Source organism: Gossypium raimondii, chromosome 9 (genome assembly GCF_025698545.1).
Source record: "Gossypium raimondii isolate GPD5lz chromosome 9, ASM2569854v1, whole genome shotgun sequence".
NCBI classification, from domain to species: Eukaryota; Viridiplantae; Streptophyta; class Magnoliopsida; order Malvales; family Malvaceae; genus Gossypium; species Gossypium raimondii.
In genome coordinates, this window is record NC_068573.1 from 27831693 (window position 1) to 27850516 (window position 18824).

General features: G+C 35.4%; 1 protein-coding gene across 1 annotated transcript; it reads right to left on the bottom strand.

Moving 5' to 3' along the window:
• Positions 1–7640: 7640 nt before the first annotated feature.
• On the bottom strand, positions 7641–10693 carry LOC105798817 (CRIB domain-containing protein RIC5). The gene is made up of 5 exons (XM_012629015.2): positions 10512–10693; positions 9760–9929; positions 9536–9633; positions 8920–8998; positions 7641–8247 (listed from the first exon to the last, which is right to left on the bottom strand). The coding sequence occupies exons 2-5, from the start codon at positions 9803–9805 to the stop codon at positions 7901–7903; spliced, it is 570 nt and encodes a 189-aa protein (XP_012484469.1). The 5' UTR covers positions 9806–9929; positions 10512–10693; the 3' UTR covers positions 7641–7900.
• Between the last annotated feature and the right edge of the window lie 8131 nt (positions 10694–18824).

Sequence of the window (18824 nt, forward strand, 5' to 3'; positions counted from 1 at the left end):
TAAACAAAATTCTAAAAAGTATATAAAAATTGAATTTAAAAATAAAATTCCAAAATAATAATTTTAAAGAGTTTAACAAATAATTGTCAAGTTTATCATATTAAAGCTTCATTTTTTCCTATTATTTGAAAAATTATTAGGTAGAGATCATTCATATCGTACAGTCATGATCCCGAATCAATAATATAAGTGAGTTGGTAAGATTTTTAATGACATGTAAAAGATATACTTATGTGGCATTACATTATTGGCTAGAGACCATGGCTGATGTGGTAAAAATGGTCTACCTAATAATTTCTCCTTATTTTGCTTTAAAAAATTTTCAAATTTATGTGCTTTAACTTGAGATTAGTTATATTGTAACAAAATTTTAAATTGACATGTTTAATTTATTTAGTTTAATTCAAATGATTTCACTCGATTCGACTCAATTTCTCTTTAAAAGTTAATAGCAGTGAAATATTACAACTCAACAAGCAAAACTAGACAAATACTAACAGTTAAATGAAGGTAAAGAAGACCATCCCTGTGGAGAATGAGCATCAACGAGGATGGAGGTTTGTTAACCTAACCTTCAAGCTCCAATTCATCCCTGTAACATTTCACCAGCCAATCAACAACTTTTACACATTTCTTCTTCAAGCAATCAAAGTTGTCCAAAATAGGGTCAATCTATTGGAAGGGTACTTTTTAAGTTCCTCTACTATCATCGAAGAATCGGATTCCACATTTTGAAAGTTTTTCTGTAAGCAAACTATAGCCCTTCTTTCAATGCAAGAGCCTCTACAAACAATGCACCATCCACAAAAACATGCTTCCCTCTTTCACCAATCACGTCCTGAGAAGCATTCCTTGCCACAATCTCAATAGCCCATCTTTCACTAGACCTCTTGTATGCACCATCATAGTGTATCTTGACCTATCCTTCCTAAGGTGGAAACTGTTGAGATTCAGAGTATTCAAGAAATATACTGCTGTATTCATCATGATTGCATTGAGTGTGTTACACATATTTAATACTAGATCAGAAATCGTTCCTTAACTGCTACTGTAACTAACTATAACAGACGCTATAACAGAAACTAACGTATAGTTATAACTGACGTATAACATAACTATATTAAACCCTAATATTCCCCATACTTATCTAACAGTTTGCTACCAAAAAAAAACTCCTTTCACGTGATATTCACAACTCGAAGCTGCTGTCGAAACTTATTGAAGACAGACAAAGGCAGTGGTTTCGTTAGGATGTCTGCTATCTGATGGGAACCTGGAACATGTCCAACCTGAAGAACCCCTGCAGCTACTTTTTCTCTGACAAAAAATACATCTAGTTCTACATGTTTGAATCTTGAATGCATAACTGGGTTGCCAGCTACTGCTACTGCTGCTGAACTGTCACACCAGATCAAGGCCTTTGGCTGCACTGGAGCACATAACTTACTCAATAACGACTGAACCCAGATTATCTCAGCTGCCAAATGAGCAACACTTCTGTATTCCGCCTCTGCAGTGGATCGGGAGACCACTTGCTGTTTCTTGGAACTCCAAGAGATCGGATTTCCTCCAAGAAAGATGCAATAACCTGAAGTTGATCTACGATCATCAATATCAGACCCCCAGCTAGCGTCTGAATAGCCTTCAAGAAGAAACCGTGAGGCTCGAGTAAACTTTAAGCCATAGTTCATCGTCCCTTGTAGATACCGCAATATTCTTTTGACTGCTTTAAAATGTACATCTAACGGCTTATGCATGAACTGGCACGCCTTATTTACGGAGTATGCAATGTCAGGCCTGGTTATCACCACATACTGCAAAGCGCCAACAATACTTCTGTACTGATGTTCATCATTGACTGGATTTCCACCTAGGGCTGAAAGGTGACAGTTTGTTACCATCGGTGTAGGAAGAGAATTAGACCGATCCATGGACGCTTTACAAAGTAGGTCCTGAATGTACTTCGTTTGCGACAGACATACTCCATCTGCTGTGTATTGAACCTCTATGCCTAGGAAATAGTTAAGTTTACCTAGGTCCTTTAAAGAGAATTTGGAATTCAGTTTACTGACAAACTGATCTACAACCTGAGAATCATTGCCAGTGACAATAATGTCATCAACATAAACTATCACATACATCAACCGTTCACCTGATCGAAGGATGAAGAGAGAGCCATCAGCTTTGGAAACTTCAAAGTTCATGGAAATTAAAAATTCCCTTAGCTTCTGAAACCAAGCTCTAGGAGCTTGCTTGAGACCATATAGCGCCTTCTTTAACTTACAGACCAGAAGTTCACCATTTGAGCCACTTTGTTCAAAACCCGGTGGTTAAATCATGTAGATGTCCTCACTTAAATCCCCATTTAAGAATGCGTTGTTTATATCTACTTGCCGAAGAGGCCAGTTGAGAGACACGGCCAACGCTATAACAACTCGAATAGAGGTCGGTTTGACAACAGGACTGAATGTTTCCTGAAAATCCACCCCAGCCTCTTGTAAAACCCCTTTAACAACCAATCTGCCCTTGTACCGAGCGATGGTTCCATCCGCATGTCTCTTAATCCAGAAAATCCACTTGCAACCAACAGCACGACGACCTGCTGGTAAGGAGACAAGATCCCATGTGTGGTTAGCAAGCAGCGCACCGTACTCATCATTGGCTGCTGCAGTCCAAGTAGGACTCTGAAAAGCTTCTGTAATGGTAGAAGGCTCGGTCTCATCTAGAACAGAGGAAAAGACTTTTGGTCGAAATATACCACTCTTGGAGCGAGTTTGCATTGGGTGACAGTTTGAAGGTACCGCAGTAGATGAAGCTACTACAGTTTGTGCTACTGATTTGTGCGATCGAACATCAACAAGAGACTCGAAGCGTCAGAAGCAGTGGTCAACAGACGTACCAAGAGATGGTTGCTGTGAGACCAGCTGATCAGAAGAAACTCTTGTAGTTGAGTCAGCTGAAGTACGAGCTGAAGGCTGATTGAGACGTGACTGACCTAAACCAGTTCCCAGGCTAGACCGTAAGAGAGATTGTGCTGAGGTGATGACATCAGTATTAGGTGTGACTAACGGAAGAACAGACGGACATCGATGTTCCCTTATTTCTGGTAACTCCTTACTGAAACCATCACGAAAAGGGAACTTACTTTCATCGAATTTGACATGCCTCGACAAAAACATTCGACCATCAGTAGCAAGGCATCGGTAGCCTTTGGTGTGAGGTACCATCCCAAGAAAAACACATTGTTATGATCGAAAGCTCAATTTATGTCGTTGAAAAGGTCAAAGATCGGGAAAGCAAGAGCACCCAAACACCTTGAGGGAGCTATAATTTGGTTTAACTTTATAAAGCACTTCATACGGACTAGAATGACCCAAAACCAGAGTAGGAAGCCTGTTAGTCAGATAAACAGCATGTACAAAAGCATAGAACCAAAACTGGAGAGGAATGCTGGCCCGTGCTAACAACGAAAACCCCATGTCAACTATCTGACGATGTTTCCTCTCGGCAACACCATTTTGCTCCGAGGTATACGGACATGTAACCCTGTGCTGAATCCCAAGCCGAGACAAGGGTGGAGACAAGGCACGATATTCACCTCCCCCATCCGTTTGTAGACTCTTAATAGAACTACCAAATTGTACTCGTACCATCTGATGAAAATTCAAGAAACACTGAGTCACATTGGACTTGTTTTTGAGAAAATAGAGCCAGGTATACTGACTATACATGTCAACAAAGGAGACGTAGTAACGAAATCCATTTGAAGGTAAATGTGCAGGACCCCATACATCGGATACCACAAGTGCAAAGGGGACCGAATACAAAGTGTTTGAAGTAGAAAAGGGAAGCTTGTGAGCTTTTCCCACTTGGCAGGCTGTACAAACATGACTCAAAACATTTTGTTTATAAGGAACATTACAAGATCTTAACACACGGGTTAAAACGCCATTACAAGGATGGCCAAGTCTATCGTGCCACAAAGTAGAGGACAGCTGCGCACTGTTCACCAAAGTGGAACTGAGTTTCGAACTGGACTTCAAAGGAGATGGAGCAGTAACAGGAGTGGGCATGGTGAATTGGAACCAATATAAGCCTTCATGCATGTGGCCCTCGAGTAGCGTCATCCCTATCTGAATGTCCTTCACAAAGCACAAGAATGGGTGAAATTCAAAATAAACACCGTTATCCTTTGTAAATTGCCCAACAAACATCAAGTTCTTGCATACAGCAGGAACATGTAACACATTCTGCAGCTTGAGAAGTCTTGTACCAGTTAAGAGAGTGGACGAGCCTACATTAGCAATTGAAACAGATGCACCATTACCCATAGTGACATGACTCGTACCTGCATATGGAGCGGCATTAGTGAGACCAGACACATCCGGTGTAATATGGTTTGTAGCTCCCGAATCAGGATACCAAACAGATTCTGATTGTGAAGTTACTGCCGGTTGACCGTGACTAGAGGAACCACAGCAATGTAAGACCGTTCGACAAGCAGGAGCCGAGGAAGAGCAACTAGAACCATGCAGTTGATGATAGTTGACCTGGACTGTATCGGACGCTGCAACACCTGAAAAATTTTCATCAAATCTGTGAAAACAGGTTTGAACCAGATGTCCCACCTTACCACATAACTGGCACTGTGGCTTGCTGTGGGACCAACCCCGACCATTACCACGGGATCGTCCCCGAGAGAAACCTCGACCCTGTCCTCTATAGGTTTGTTTAGACCCCTGAGAATCGTTTGAAGGATCAGAAGACTGTTTCAAAACAGCCTCACTACCAGATTGTCGAGTTGCCAAATTTGCTTGATAAGAAACTTCTGTAGACAACTCCAATTGACGTGATTCACAGTCGAGTAACATTTCAGTTAACAAGTCAAGAGAGAGAGGAGTAACTGATGCAAATATCCGAACAGACTCAAAATCAACCGACAAACCAGCTAAGATGACACTTATCTGTTCTTGCTCAGATATAGGAATCCCAGCAGCAGTTAAATCATCACTAAGCTGTTTCACCTTAGCCACATAATCTTTAACAGAAAGATTTGTTTTCTTTAGGGAATATAACGCATGACGCATGCTCGAGATCTTTAGAGAGGACTTTGCACTAAACCGTTTTTCAATAGTGTTCCATATAGCACAACTAGTTTTAGCATTAGTGAGATGAACTAAGATATCATCTGTAACAGTTGACAATAGCCATGAAGCGAGAAACTTATCTTGTTTCCTATGAACAACGAAGGCTGGATTTTCGACTTGTTGACCATCAGAATCAACAACAACAGTAGGAGGAGCAAAAATAGTACCGAGAACAAACCCTTCAAGCCCATATCCTTCAAGAATCAACAAAAGTTGATGTTTCCATAACAAAAAGTTATGTGAGGACAGTTTGATGGTGTCATGCTTGGCGAAATAATGGACTGTCGACGCACAAACCATGTCATTTCCCTGTGAATGTGTAGCCTCCCTAGTGTTGGAGGATTGTCGAGGTGTCTCAGGTACCTGCACTCCGTCTGGAACAGCATCTGTAGCCATCGAAGAAAAAAACTTTGTTTACAGCAAAAGAAACCTAGCTCTTGATACCATGTTGAGATTCAGAGTATTCAAGAAATATACTGCTGTATTCATCATGATTGCATTGAGTGTGTTACACATATTTAATACTAGATCAGAAACCGTTCCTTAACTGCTACTGTAACTAACTATAACAGATGCTATAACAGAAACTAACGTATAGTTATAACTGACGTATAACATAACTATGTTAAACCCTAATAGAAACCAACTTACATGATCCGCAATAGCAACCTTAGTTGCTCGATCCTTGTTTAATCACTTTCTGTTTTATATTCAGAACTGAAAGCACTGAAAGAAAGACAAATTACATAGTAGATACCGCATATATATCATGTTGTAAAATACTCCTAACAGATACCGATGGCTTGTCCAAAACTTGGAGTACTCAATAATCGAAAACCTTGTTCAACTTGGCCATATGATCTGCCGCCTGATTCGAGAGCCGGTTAACATGTGCCAGATCAACCTCCTATTGCAGCTTCAACAACTCAACAATATGTTCACTAGCCTTAGACCTCCTCCAGCTATATCACCATTATTAACTGAATCACCACCTCACTATCGCATTCCACCCATACCCCATGCCAGTCGGAGCCCATCCACACGCGCTAGAGCTCAACTTGGGTCACCCAGCATATCCCTAAATCTCAATAGTAGCCAGCTACCCATTGCCCATCATGATTCCTAATGACTCCCCCCTTTGCTGCACATTCTGACACTGAATGTACAGAGCCATCCGAATTAACAGTCACCTAGCCTTCTGCTGGAGATTCCCAAGCAACACGACGCACATAAAAGACTAGTGAAGAGTCCTCATAGCCTAGGAGCGTCGAATGTGAGATGCCCAAGCCCAGCTATGCCCAAGAAGGGTATCAATGTTCCAAAGTGAATGACGAAAAATATAATTATACCGATTCTTCCACAGCTTCCAACAAACAATACCAAATGGAGTCCTCCACTCCACCTCTGAAGAAATAAGATCCTGATCCTTGCTGATATTAAACAGTAACCAAGACTCAAAATGTGAATTAAAAAAAAACTATCTTATCAACGGGCACTAGTTTAGACCACACCGACCTGGCTACCATGCAGTTCCGAATAACATGAGAGATATCTTCACCAGGGAAACCACATAGCTGACAACCAACGTCCAATGCTAACCCTCTCTTGACCCTTTCATTATTGGTGAGAAACCGATCACGCAAGACTAGCCAAAGGAAATTTCTAACCCTTTGCGGCACTTTCAACTTCCAAACTAGATCCCACAGGGACCCCACTTGGATTTTGATAGATGGTAATATGTGTCACAAATAGAAAAGTCCATTATTAGCTCCCGGTTGGGCGGAGGAATGGCTCTGTAGAATGCTCTCCACATCCAATAGACTCACAACTGGACCATAGCCAATTTCCTAGTGGATCAACCATCTCACAGACAAATACATCACTATTCTTAGGCACATCTCTAGTACGGGTACCTATCAACCATCACCCACCACCCAAATAAGATTCTCTTTTAAAGAACCCCAAACCTTGGCAAGCGATCTCTACATATAAGAACTGTTCAAACACCAAATATTATCCAGGCAACCAACACCAACTTTATATTTACTTTTGAGTACTCTAACCCAGAGGGCATCAGGATTATTAATAATATTGAACCCAATCTTAAGGAGAAAGGACTCATTTTGTCTAACTGCAACTCCAAATAATTTCAAATCTGTCTTCTTGAAAATAAATTCACACATGCATTTCCATATATACCAGTAGACCATGACTACTTCAATCCTATCCTCATCTTGTAGCTCATTGCTAGACCGTAAATCCAAGAGCCATTTTCTAAAATGCACCACCTTATTCTTCTCAACCCTTAAATCATGACATCCTTGGATTATTTTTTTTTCAGCAATTGCTTTGCTATTGAAATTGATTACTATATATATTGCAAGAAGATGATTTTAATATATAGTAGGATAGAACTTACATCTATAGTTTACAGACATAACAAATTATTTTAATTAAAATAATTATAATTTTAGATTTTAATTAACCCTTAAGTTGAGTGCCAAGGATTCACCTTCATGTACACGAATCGATTCCCTAGTAATAAATCCAAAAGCTTACACAGTTCAATCACAAAAGTATATCAACAGAAAAGAAGTTTTGTAGTTGAGAAGTTCTTTAAAAACCATGCAAGCTAAAGCTACAAGTAAAACAAGTTTGAGACATCAATAATAGATGAAGAAGAAATTTTTCATGGGGATTACAGTTTGACGCAGTTGTAATCTATTATGGCCTCTTTAAGCTTCCACCTTCTTTTAACATTCAACCTCGTTGACTGAGGGCAAGAGATTCGGAGCTTTTGATGTCGACGTTGGCGATGATGTCCCCGATCCGCCCGATGATCCCCTTGATTTCTTTTTCCGAGGTTTTTTCGGGACTTCAGTTGCGTCTTGGCAAGATGATTCGCTGTCCCGAATCGAGTTCTTGGTCCTCTGTACTTCTTGACCAGGGCATTCTGCCGTCGTATTGTTTGCCAAACGATTTTGCTTGGACTTCTTGCTAGCTTTAGGAGAACCTTTAGGAGAGTCAGTTTCAACCGCTGGCTTCCGATGTTTCTTCCTTTGCTTCTCATTACCATTAGGTGGCAATGAGTTTGGATTTTCTGCATGAATGAAAATAATTTTAAATTTTTTTATTTTTTATTATTTCTATTTATCTTTAAAAGGTCACATCCAATTCATATAAATTTTGAACCTCGGTATTTGTAATTCTTGTCTTTGTTATTATTAGTTGTAATCGAGTCATGCTAAACTTAAACAGTGAAAAATTTGAGTTTAAAATGTGACACGAGTTTGATCGAATACTATTATAAAATTTGAGTTTAGCTTGAAATCAAATCAAACTATTCAAGCTCCTTTCTATTTAAACTCATTTACATTATTTATATACTCGAGCTTATTCTTATACAATTTAAAAATTAAAATAACAATTTAAGATTTGGGTTTTAAGTGTATGTATATAAAGGGTAAAGTAGTAAATTAACATTAAAATTTATTATAAATAAAAAATTATCAAGCTTACAAGTTGTTCGAATCAAGTATTAACATATCGGATAATGATCAAATCAAACTCGAATAATTTAATAGTATAAATATTTGATTTATTTTTTATGAGAAAAAAAAAGAGATTTTATATAAGATTTAAAATAAACACCTTACTTTGTGGTTGATGAAATAGAATCTTATCAAATCTTGGATTTTGGATTCCTTTGAATTGTGTGTTTAAAAGTGAATGATTATTAATATTGTGGTTTAGAAGTAAAAAGGGAACAAACCTGATGCTGAAGGATTCACTTCTAGATTGCCATTTAAAGCATCTGCCGAGAATTTTGGAGCAGAAGTAAACTCATTCATCTGCAAGGATTTTATAAAAAATAAGTATTTTAAACAAGTTATTTACCGAAGTAAGTAATTAGATTGAATAAAATGATTACAAATATTAAAAATTGATTAAAGTATCAAACTTATACCCATATGTTGGACTACATGTTGGTATTAATTAAAATGGATTGTAACACATTACATTACAATTTTTATTAAAATGAAATTTAAATTATTTTATACTAATTTAGGGTTGAAATAATACATATAACTTAATACAATCAATATCGATACAATATTAACAATCATATATATAACCATTATTTTTTGTGTTATTCTAAAATTAGAGGTTAGTATTCTCACACACATAATAGGGACATAATCACATTACATACGCACAAGTTACATTTAAAGGGAGTTGCACAAATAAAAGCTTACCACTTACACCTCATTAACTCAAACCCGAGTAAATTTTATAAGTCAACATCCCTCCACTTTCAGACCAATTACGAAACTTTTATAACCATTATTTAAATCTGTGCTAAATAAGGGAAAAATTTGACATCATACCCAAGAAGGCTTGGTGGCAGACGGACCATCCATACCAATATGGGCAACATGTTTTACATCTGTAGGAGGTCCTATTTGCATTTCTGGTTTTTTATCTACTGCAAAAATTGTCAAAATAATATTTAAGGGAAAAAATGTAGGTAGAATGATATAATATAATTGGTAAAAAGAATATTTTCATAAGAAAAAAGGGTTATGAAAGAAAACTTAATTTGGGTACTCACCAAACATATGGGTAAAGTATTTTAAGCTTTTCAAAAGACCATTCATTTTGCTTGTCAGTAATGGTGGATCCTTTTGCAATACAAATATGAAATCTTCCTTCCCAAGGTAGAAGAAGAGGCTTGTTTTCTCCCAAGCGACGGAAAAGGAAATCAAGAATTTATTCCAAAGTCTATTTTTGGCACGTCACATATAAAAAAAAACATAAATTGCAATTAAAAATAATATATATATTATGTTAGAATTGGTATAAATATAACTACATACAAGGAAAACTGCAAAAGCTGATCCTATTCAAAATTTTTGAATCTCTATCATGAATGCCAACATCTTGTTAAATTAGATAGATATTGTCGATGAAAATGGAATGTTGATTTCGAAGTTTTGTCTAGCTCATTCGCAAATTTTCATTTTTTAATCTTTTAAAAGGTATAAAATTTTGATTTAATTTTTAAAAAATTATAAGATTATTAATTTTAAGTTTTATCAGTATGTGTAGCTTAATCCTAATTCCGAAAAGAAAAAAATCTGGACTTCACCTCCAATTGTCTTTTTGAGGATGAGATGGAACATGTACTTCCTATTTGAAAACAAGCATTTGGTTAAAGAAATAAAAAGAAATTGTGGGTAAAAATCAATTTATGAAATAGAAATTGAACTTAATGGATTCATATAATTAGATGAAAGTAAGTTATGTTTTATAAATAAAATAAAATTCCAAGGACATTAAAGACAAATAAATTAGAAACAATACCTCTAAATTGAAACAAAAATGATTCCATGTGTTGGAGAAAAATGAAGCGTGATTGAGAGAAATCAAAATTTGATGAGTATGGAACAAAAAGAAAGAAAAGGTCCAACTTCTTCAATTCTTGATTGTAGCTTGTAAAGGAATTTCAATTTTATTCATTGCATCAATCAAGAACAGAGAAGTTGACCGAATTTTGTGTTGGAAAAAGGTTAAAGCTGAATAAGACAGCGCATTGGCTATTTTTATGTTTATATTTATAGCTCTTTTCTTAATATATGGTTGGAGGGGGAAACGGTTAAAGAATGAATGGCAAATTGGTAATGCAAATATCTACATTTCGTAATCTAATGAATGATTATTACACATTTTTAATTGAGTGGTTCTTGTTTTTTGGGTTCAAAGTTAGGCTTCGAAGGGTATGGAATCTGTGTTGGAGGATCACAATGGTTTGATTTTAATCCTCAATTTTCTTATCCGGTCAACCAACTACTTAATTCTATGGTCATTCTACACATACTACTCTAACTTATCGTAATACTACCACTAGCATCATGTAAACATAGCTTGTTATATACTATTTGTCATCCTTAAGGTTGTATTACTTTCATCACTTCTTTTTCGCTCTCTTACATAAAAAGTTCATTACTATGTTTCATTTCCATAATTCATATAATATCTTTAAACATATTATTGATTCTTTAATTCAACAATGATTTTATTATCTATAAGTAAAGTTATATCATGTATAAGTCATATATCCTACGTATCAACCTTTTGCTTACTCTTTTTAAATGCTTTGGTTTTCAATGCATTAAGCTATACAACAAGGATAAGATAAATCACATGTTGATAAAGTGATACAACAAGGAGGGAGTAGGGAGGAGGATGTGGTGATGTTGATGGAGACCGGTTCACCTAGTCGGGGTGGAAAGGTGGGGATTACAAAGAGTGGAGGTAGAGAAAGTCTAAAGGTTGAGTGCTAAGGGTAGATTGACAAAGTGCAGGCCAATATGCTGCAGAATCGGTGTCACATCCCAAAAATCGGGTTAGTAGAAATGGGCATTAGATTGTGAGCTCGAGAGAAAAATCGGGTTTGGTGTCATAGGAATTAAAATAGGATAAAATAAATAATTCGTTAATAATATAAATAATAATTAAATAAAATAATAATGGTATTAATAATTGGAGCATTAGTAAAATTAATAGAGAATAATTTGGAATAGTGCTTAAGATAGAGGTTAAATGTGTAAATTAAGATTAGTTGTTAAAAAGGGAGTTATTAGAACAAGGGAGAAATAATAGAGGACTTCGAGAGTAAATAGACTAATTTTAAAAAATTTAGTTGGCTATAAAAGCCACTTGCCTTCCCAATTTCTCTCCATACTTTTTCATTTTAAAAATTTGTTAGATCTAAATTGAAAAATTTTCTCAAAAAATTTTCTGCATCTTTTATATTTTCTTGGCATCCAAACACTCTCTATTCTTTCAATTTTGCAAGAAAATCATTCTTTCTTCTCCAAGTTCTCACCTAAACTTAGCTCGTTTTTGCTCAGTGGTGCAAATTCATAGAGGTTTTCGAACTAAAGGTAAACCTATTATTTTCTTATGTATTAATTTTTTATTAGGTGTTTTTAATTTGAATTTTTATAGATCTAAGCAAGAAAATTAAAATCCATGGTTTTAAAACTATCTTTTGCATAAAAATGGTGAATCTTATTTTAAAGCGCTAAGAGATGTTTTTAAAATGATTTTTTAGTATATTTTGACAAGATTAAGAGGTTTACAAATTCAATTTATCAAAATCTTTAAGTAATTGCATGAATTAAATGGTTTTCTTTTGAGAATGAGGATGAACGATGGTTTTTTGAGAAAAGTACTGTCTAGTAAAATTGAGTTGAATTATTGGCTTAGATCTATAATTAGGCACAAGTTAGAGGGTTAGGAGGTAGAAATTAAGGACTTAATTAAGATAAAAAGAAGAAATTAATCGTAATAGATTGTACGAATTAAGTCGAATAAGTATGTGTGAGTGGAGAGCCGATGTATGAACACAAAGAGATAAGTTAGATTGTTTTTGAATGCTTAGTAATATGTATATTTTTGTGTGAAGCTGAAAATATTGGTGGGAACCTCAACAAACTGGGATAAATGCAAGTACAAAGTTGTCTAGTTCGATGAGCCGTGGTGAGCTACAGGTGAGTGCATTTGTATGTCGTATTTTAGCATGAATTACGAGATCTAGAGAGTCAAAGTGAAGCTTGCGAACCCCCACTTATGATATGCAAATTCTTACAATTTTGTTTGAATTGTTGGGTATCCATGTTGTGCAAATTTAAAGGTGTGTGTATATATATAATATATATATACATCTAGGGGTTTTGTTATTTATAATATGAGATTTGGTGTTATATATATAATAATATATATGTGTGCATGGGTGTTATATATATAATATATATTAACGTGCATGGGTGTTATATGTATAAAATATTTGCGTGGGTCTGTATATACATATTACATATATATGCATGGTTTCGCTATACAGAATATATATGTATGGGTTTTATTATATATATATATATATATATATATATATATATATGCAGTTATAGGTTTTGCATTATCTAATATATATAAATGTATATGAGACTTTTAATGTATGCTACATGTAATGTGACAATGGTCACTAAATAGGTATGTATATATATGTAATATATATTCAGTATATGATTATGTAGTACTTGTGAATGGACATAAAAATAAATAATATAATGCAGACTTTTATAACATACGAATGCTATTGATAGTGCACATTTATGCATGCATGAACCCGGAAGTGAAGTATGAGTTTTATGATATGACAAGTTCTGATTAGTGCAAAATTATATTATTGTGAAATGCTAAGTGCGAGCTCAATAGTAGTCCGAGCCTATTTATATTGTGTAATAAAATGTGATTAATTAGATATGTTGGCAATGTGAACACTTGAAACCATTGGATATCATTGGCATGCCATAGGATTGTGAGTACTCACCCTTTTTATTATGTGTTAGGCAATATGACCTGGAGATAGCATTGGAGAGATAAGGGAATGTCGAGCATAGCTCCATTCATTGTAGATAGAATACGACTTTATGAGTCATTTGGTGTGTTTCAGAGATCCGTTTATCCAATGAGTATATAATTTGACTATGTTTCATATTCACGAATTACCAATATATCACTGTGTTGAGCATGTAATTTGTGTTATATGTGAATTGTTAAAGTATGTTTAAATCCAAACATGCCTGATGTGTATATTTGTGTTGTATGCATGTGTACTCATTGAGCTTCTCCAAGCTCACACTCCTTATTTTACCTTGTAGATAAATAGTTTGTGGGTTAGCGAGGAGGGTGGCAAATTAGTGATCCATCACAAGGCATGTTTTTTAGAGTATGTGTGTTGAGCTTTTAAACTCCGAAGTGAAGGCAATGTGGGTCGTTCCAAGGGTTTAGTACTAGAATTAGACTTAGACATTTTAAATAAAATTTTCAACGAGTTGTAATGGACATTATGGACTGTTTGTTTTTAGGGGATTTTTTAATGTTATAATTGCTTGCTTGATTGCTTATCTAGATGAATTCAATTACTTATTTAATGTGATGATAATTAAATGAACTAACAAATTTTTACAGCTAAGGTGACACACGGCCGTGTGATGTACCTGTGTGTAATACACGGCTGTGTGGCAACCTGTGTGCCAGACCGTATGGACCTGAAAAACCATCAAAATCAAGCTATGTCAAACCTTATTCTTGCATACCAAGACACACCTTTCCAACCTATTTCCACATGCATATAAACACTTGTAAAGACACCTAAACCATGCCAAGTTCAATCATCCTAAGCCTAATCAATATGCCTTCATTTGGAACCACAACTCACATACCAAAATAATCAAAACCAATCCTATACTTTTATATCACAAGATATACCAAATGGTTTGCATTTAAGCTCAAAAACTATACATTAACTCATGTCAAAACTTACCATTATTCTTCTCATTCAACCATATTCATTTGTACCATAATTCAAACACCTTTGTAAAGTTTATATCAAGCGATCAATTAGCATAACAAGACCATAAACACACCGAGGTCTAAAACATGATCGCATATAAGCTATTACAAAACATAAACATCATTTCATCAATCTAACCAATACCACATATAATACACAATCAAAGCATATACAAATTTCACCTATTAGATGACAAGTTCCACACCATATTTGAATTTTCATACCAAACCATGAACTAGTTCATTATTAATTAAAGCATATATTCATCACACAAGTAGAGAACATACCACTTGTAATAAATACTTAAAACATATACAAGATACTCCTATTACATGCCACATATCCAAAAATTAAATGTTTCCAAAATCTACCAAAAAGAATCTAGATAGTGTGATATTCGCATTGATTGAGTTGCCTGATTTCGCAAAATGTTATCTACAAGGAAACATGAAATGACACGAGTAAGCTTTAACAGGCTTAGTAAGTTCACTGGTTAAAAGGATAAAACTTATCGAATAAATGTAATAAATCAATTAATAACAATGTTAATAGACATTATTCCTGCCAACCACAATCAATCAATGGTGAGTTATACAAATATACAAGTTGCATAATCCGTTCAATCAATATCAAGTCACGATATACTATTGGAAATAAAGAAAATATTTATACAATTCAATATGCAAGTCATTTAACCATTTTAAATCTACCCAATGAACGATGTAATAGATATGGATACGTGGTTATCCATCGAAACACACCAAAACGCTCCAACAATCCAAACCAACCAAGAACATGCCTTGGCACCAAGTGCCTAGCCCGTAGGCTAACATCCCTCCATAACACACCTCAGCACCAAGTGCTAAGCCCGAAGGCTACATCCACCCTCGGTAACATGCCAGAATCACTGTAAATATAACACGATAGTTCACAAAAAATGCTGGACTCTGGTATATTTAGTGGGCAGGAATAAATCGAAAATCATCATCTCATCTCAAGTCAGACTTGTATAACGCGCGATATAACCTATTGGCATTCCAATTGCATCCTATCTTATGTTCATCTAGGCTCAATACAGGTAATCGTATAACATTTTAAAATTCAATTCAATTTCTCACCTTGTACCAATTTATTATAATTTAATTACATGTATACAGGACTCAAGTGTGTTTTGATGCAGGATGGGAAGGTGATAGTATAACACCCCTAACCCCTATCCATCACCGGGACAGGGTTACGGAGCATTAATGAAGTTTACAGATCAAATATAGTTAATTCATATCATTTACTATTCATATCCGAAATCAATCATATTGTCCCTTAAATGGGCCCTACCCTTGAGGCCCAAAATATGCATTTAAAATAAGTCGGGACTAAATCGGGAACCCAGAGAATTTTTCACAAAATTCTAATTTTTTTCCTAAGTGCAAGGGACATACGCCCGTGTGGCCAAGCCGTGTGGCTCACACGGCCAAGAGACACGCCCGTGTCCTAGGCCGTGTGGGCATTCAAAATAGGGGTACAGGGTCGTGTCCCGGCCTATGTCTAATTTAGGTTACTTACTAACTTGGGTCACATGGCCAAGCCACACGCCTTTGTGCTAGGCCGTGTGAACAATTTAATTTTCATTAATAAGGTGCAGGGATCACATGGCCAAGACACACGCCCGTGTGCTAGGCATTATGTCACACACGACTGAGACACACGTTCGTGTCTCTTCCCGTATGAAAAATCCTGAGTATTCTGTTTCTCAATTTTTAAGATGCAGGGGACACACGACCAAGACACACGCCCATGTGCTAGGACGTGTGTCACACACGGCTGAGACACACGCCTGTGTCTCTGCCCGTGTGGATGAAAATAGGCCATTTCCAAGGCTACATTTCTCACCCAATTTATCTTCCATCAACACTTGAATACATTTACCAACCAATTTAAGACATTAAAACCAAGCTAAAACTAAGTCTTTTACATGACATATTATCACATATATTCAAATGTTCAAGCTTACCAAATTGGCCATATGAATATATAAGTATATTTTACCTATTCATGCAACCCTTAATATACTTATGTAGCTTCTACCATTCAACCATTTCAATGTATATCAAGCATGATAAGTACTTATATAATTACAACAAAATATGTTTAACATTAGCCATTCCAATGGCTAGTTACAACCAAAACATTATTATGCCAACACTGGCTAAAAAACCTATACATGTCATTACAACTTAAATTAGTTTTCTACTTATACCAAAATGAGCCGAGGGATAGTGTGATGATGCTTCGACTAGCTTCCAACCTTTACGAGCTTTCGAGTACTATAAAATAAAGGAAATAAAATAGAGTAAGCAATTAATGCTTAGTAAGTTCATATAACAAAAAGTTAACTTACCATTCAATTCAATTTAAGATAAGCTCATAAAATACATCCAAAGCAATTTAGCCAATAGCCTAAACACATATTCTCATCAAACTTGTTAGTCATGTAACTCACATGAATTCCAAGAAACAAGGATGAGCTCGTCATGTTACAATCATATACATGCATTTCAAATACGTTTCCATGATATTTCATCTCAAGTTCAGATTATCCCATGTCGGGACTTTGCCCATTGAATTTATCTGAAATATCAATAGATACATAGGTAGTACACTCGGAGTGTAAAAAACTGTAATTCGTCAATTTATTTTCAAGAGTGCTCATACAAGTACATAAACGGGAAGACTCTCTCGAGCCATATAATAGGAAGCTCATATGAGCTGTATAACGGGAAGTTTATCTGGGCCATATAACATGAAGCTCATAAAAGCCATAATCAGAAAGCTCATGCGAGCCTATACCAGGTAGCTTTGAAGAACCATTAACGGGAAGCTCCGAATAGCCATATATCGGGAAGTTCAAGTGAGCTATATTAGGAAGCTCACAAAGAGCCTTTAATCGGGAAGCGCATGAAGAGCCATATAACGGGACGCTTATAAGAGCTGCGGTGTGTCCGCAACACATGCATACATACAGGATCACAACTAATTGGGATACTCCGAAGAGCTATTAACGGGAAGCTCGCAAGAACCATATAACAGGAAGCTCGAGAGAGCTAATAACGGACGCTCTTTCAAGCTGTGGTGTGTCCGCAACATATGTAGGACCACAACCAATATAGGAAATCCTATATCCATCGAATCTCATTTATCCAAATAGGACTTATTATTTATCGGGTATTATCGGATAGATGATCAATTTTCATACATGTCAATTATACAATACACATACAAAAATTTCAATTTAAAACATTTAAATTTACAATTTAGTTACATGAATTTACCTCGACAATGTTCGTGTTTGTAGGGTATTAATCCGATACTTTTTGGTTTCCTTGATCCAATTCTGAACTAGGTCGATCCGGATCTATACGAGTAAATTTAACTCAATTTAATAAAATTCACATTCAATTCCATTCAATTCACATCTTAGGCAAAATTACCATTTTGCCCTTATATTTTTGATTAATTACGATTTTATCCCTAGACTCGAAAAATAAAATTCATGCAATTTAATCCTTATTCTAAGGCTAGCTGATTTTTACAAATAACATTTACAGCCCATGTATTTCAAAAAAATAAGAATTTTTCCATAAATTTTACATATATTCCAATTTAGTCCCTAAATCATAATTTCATCAAAATTCACTTTACAAAAGTTGTTTACCTATCAACAACCTTTCATTTTCTACCATAAATTTCATAATTCATGCATACTCATCCATGGCAAAACCCTAGTACTTTAATATCTTTAAAAATTAATCCCGAGATAGCTATGTTAAGCTATTACTATCTCAGAAATGTAAAAATCATTAAAAACAGGCAAGGATACATACCTAATTAAGCCAACAAAGTTTGCTTGAACTCTTTTCTCTTATCTAGGATTTCCATGGATTTAATTTTGGGAAAGATGATAAAAATAATGATATTTTCTTATTTTATTAATTTATCATCTTTTCATCTTTTTCTTTCCAATTTAGTCTTTTTCTTTATTAGATTTTCCATGGATGAATCATCATACTTATCTACTAGCTCCACTTAATGGTCTAATTGCCATATAAGGACCTCAAATTTTGAATTTCATAGATATTTGATACTTTTAGCTAGTAGAACTCAACTTTTACATTTTATGAAATTTGGTCATTTTCTCCTAATTAAACATGTAATCGGTAAAATTTTCTTAACAAAATTTTCATACGTTATTCCTATCA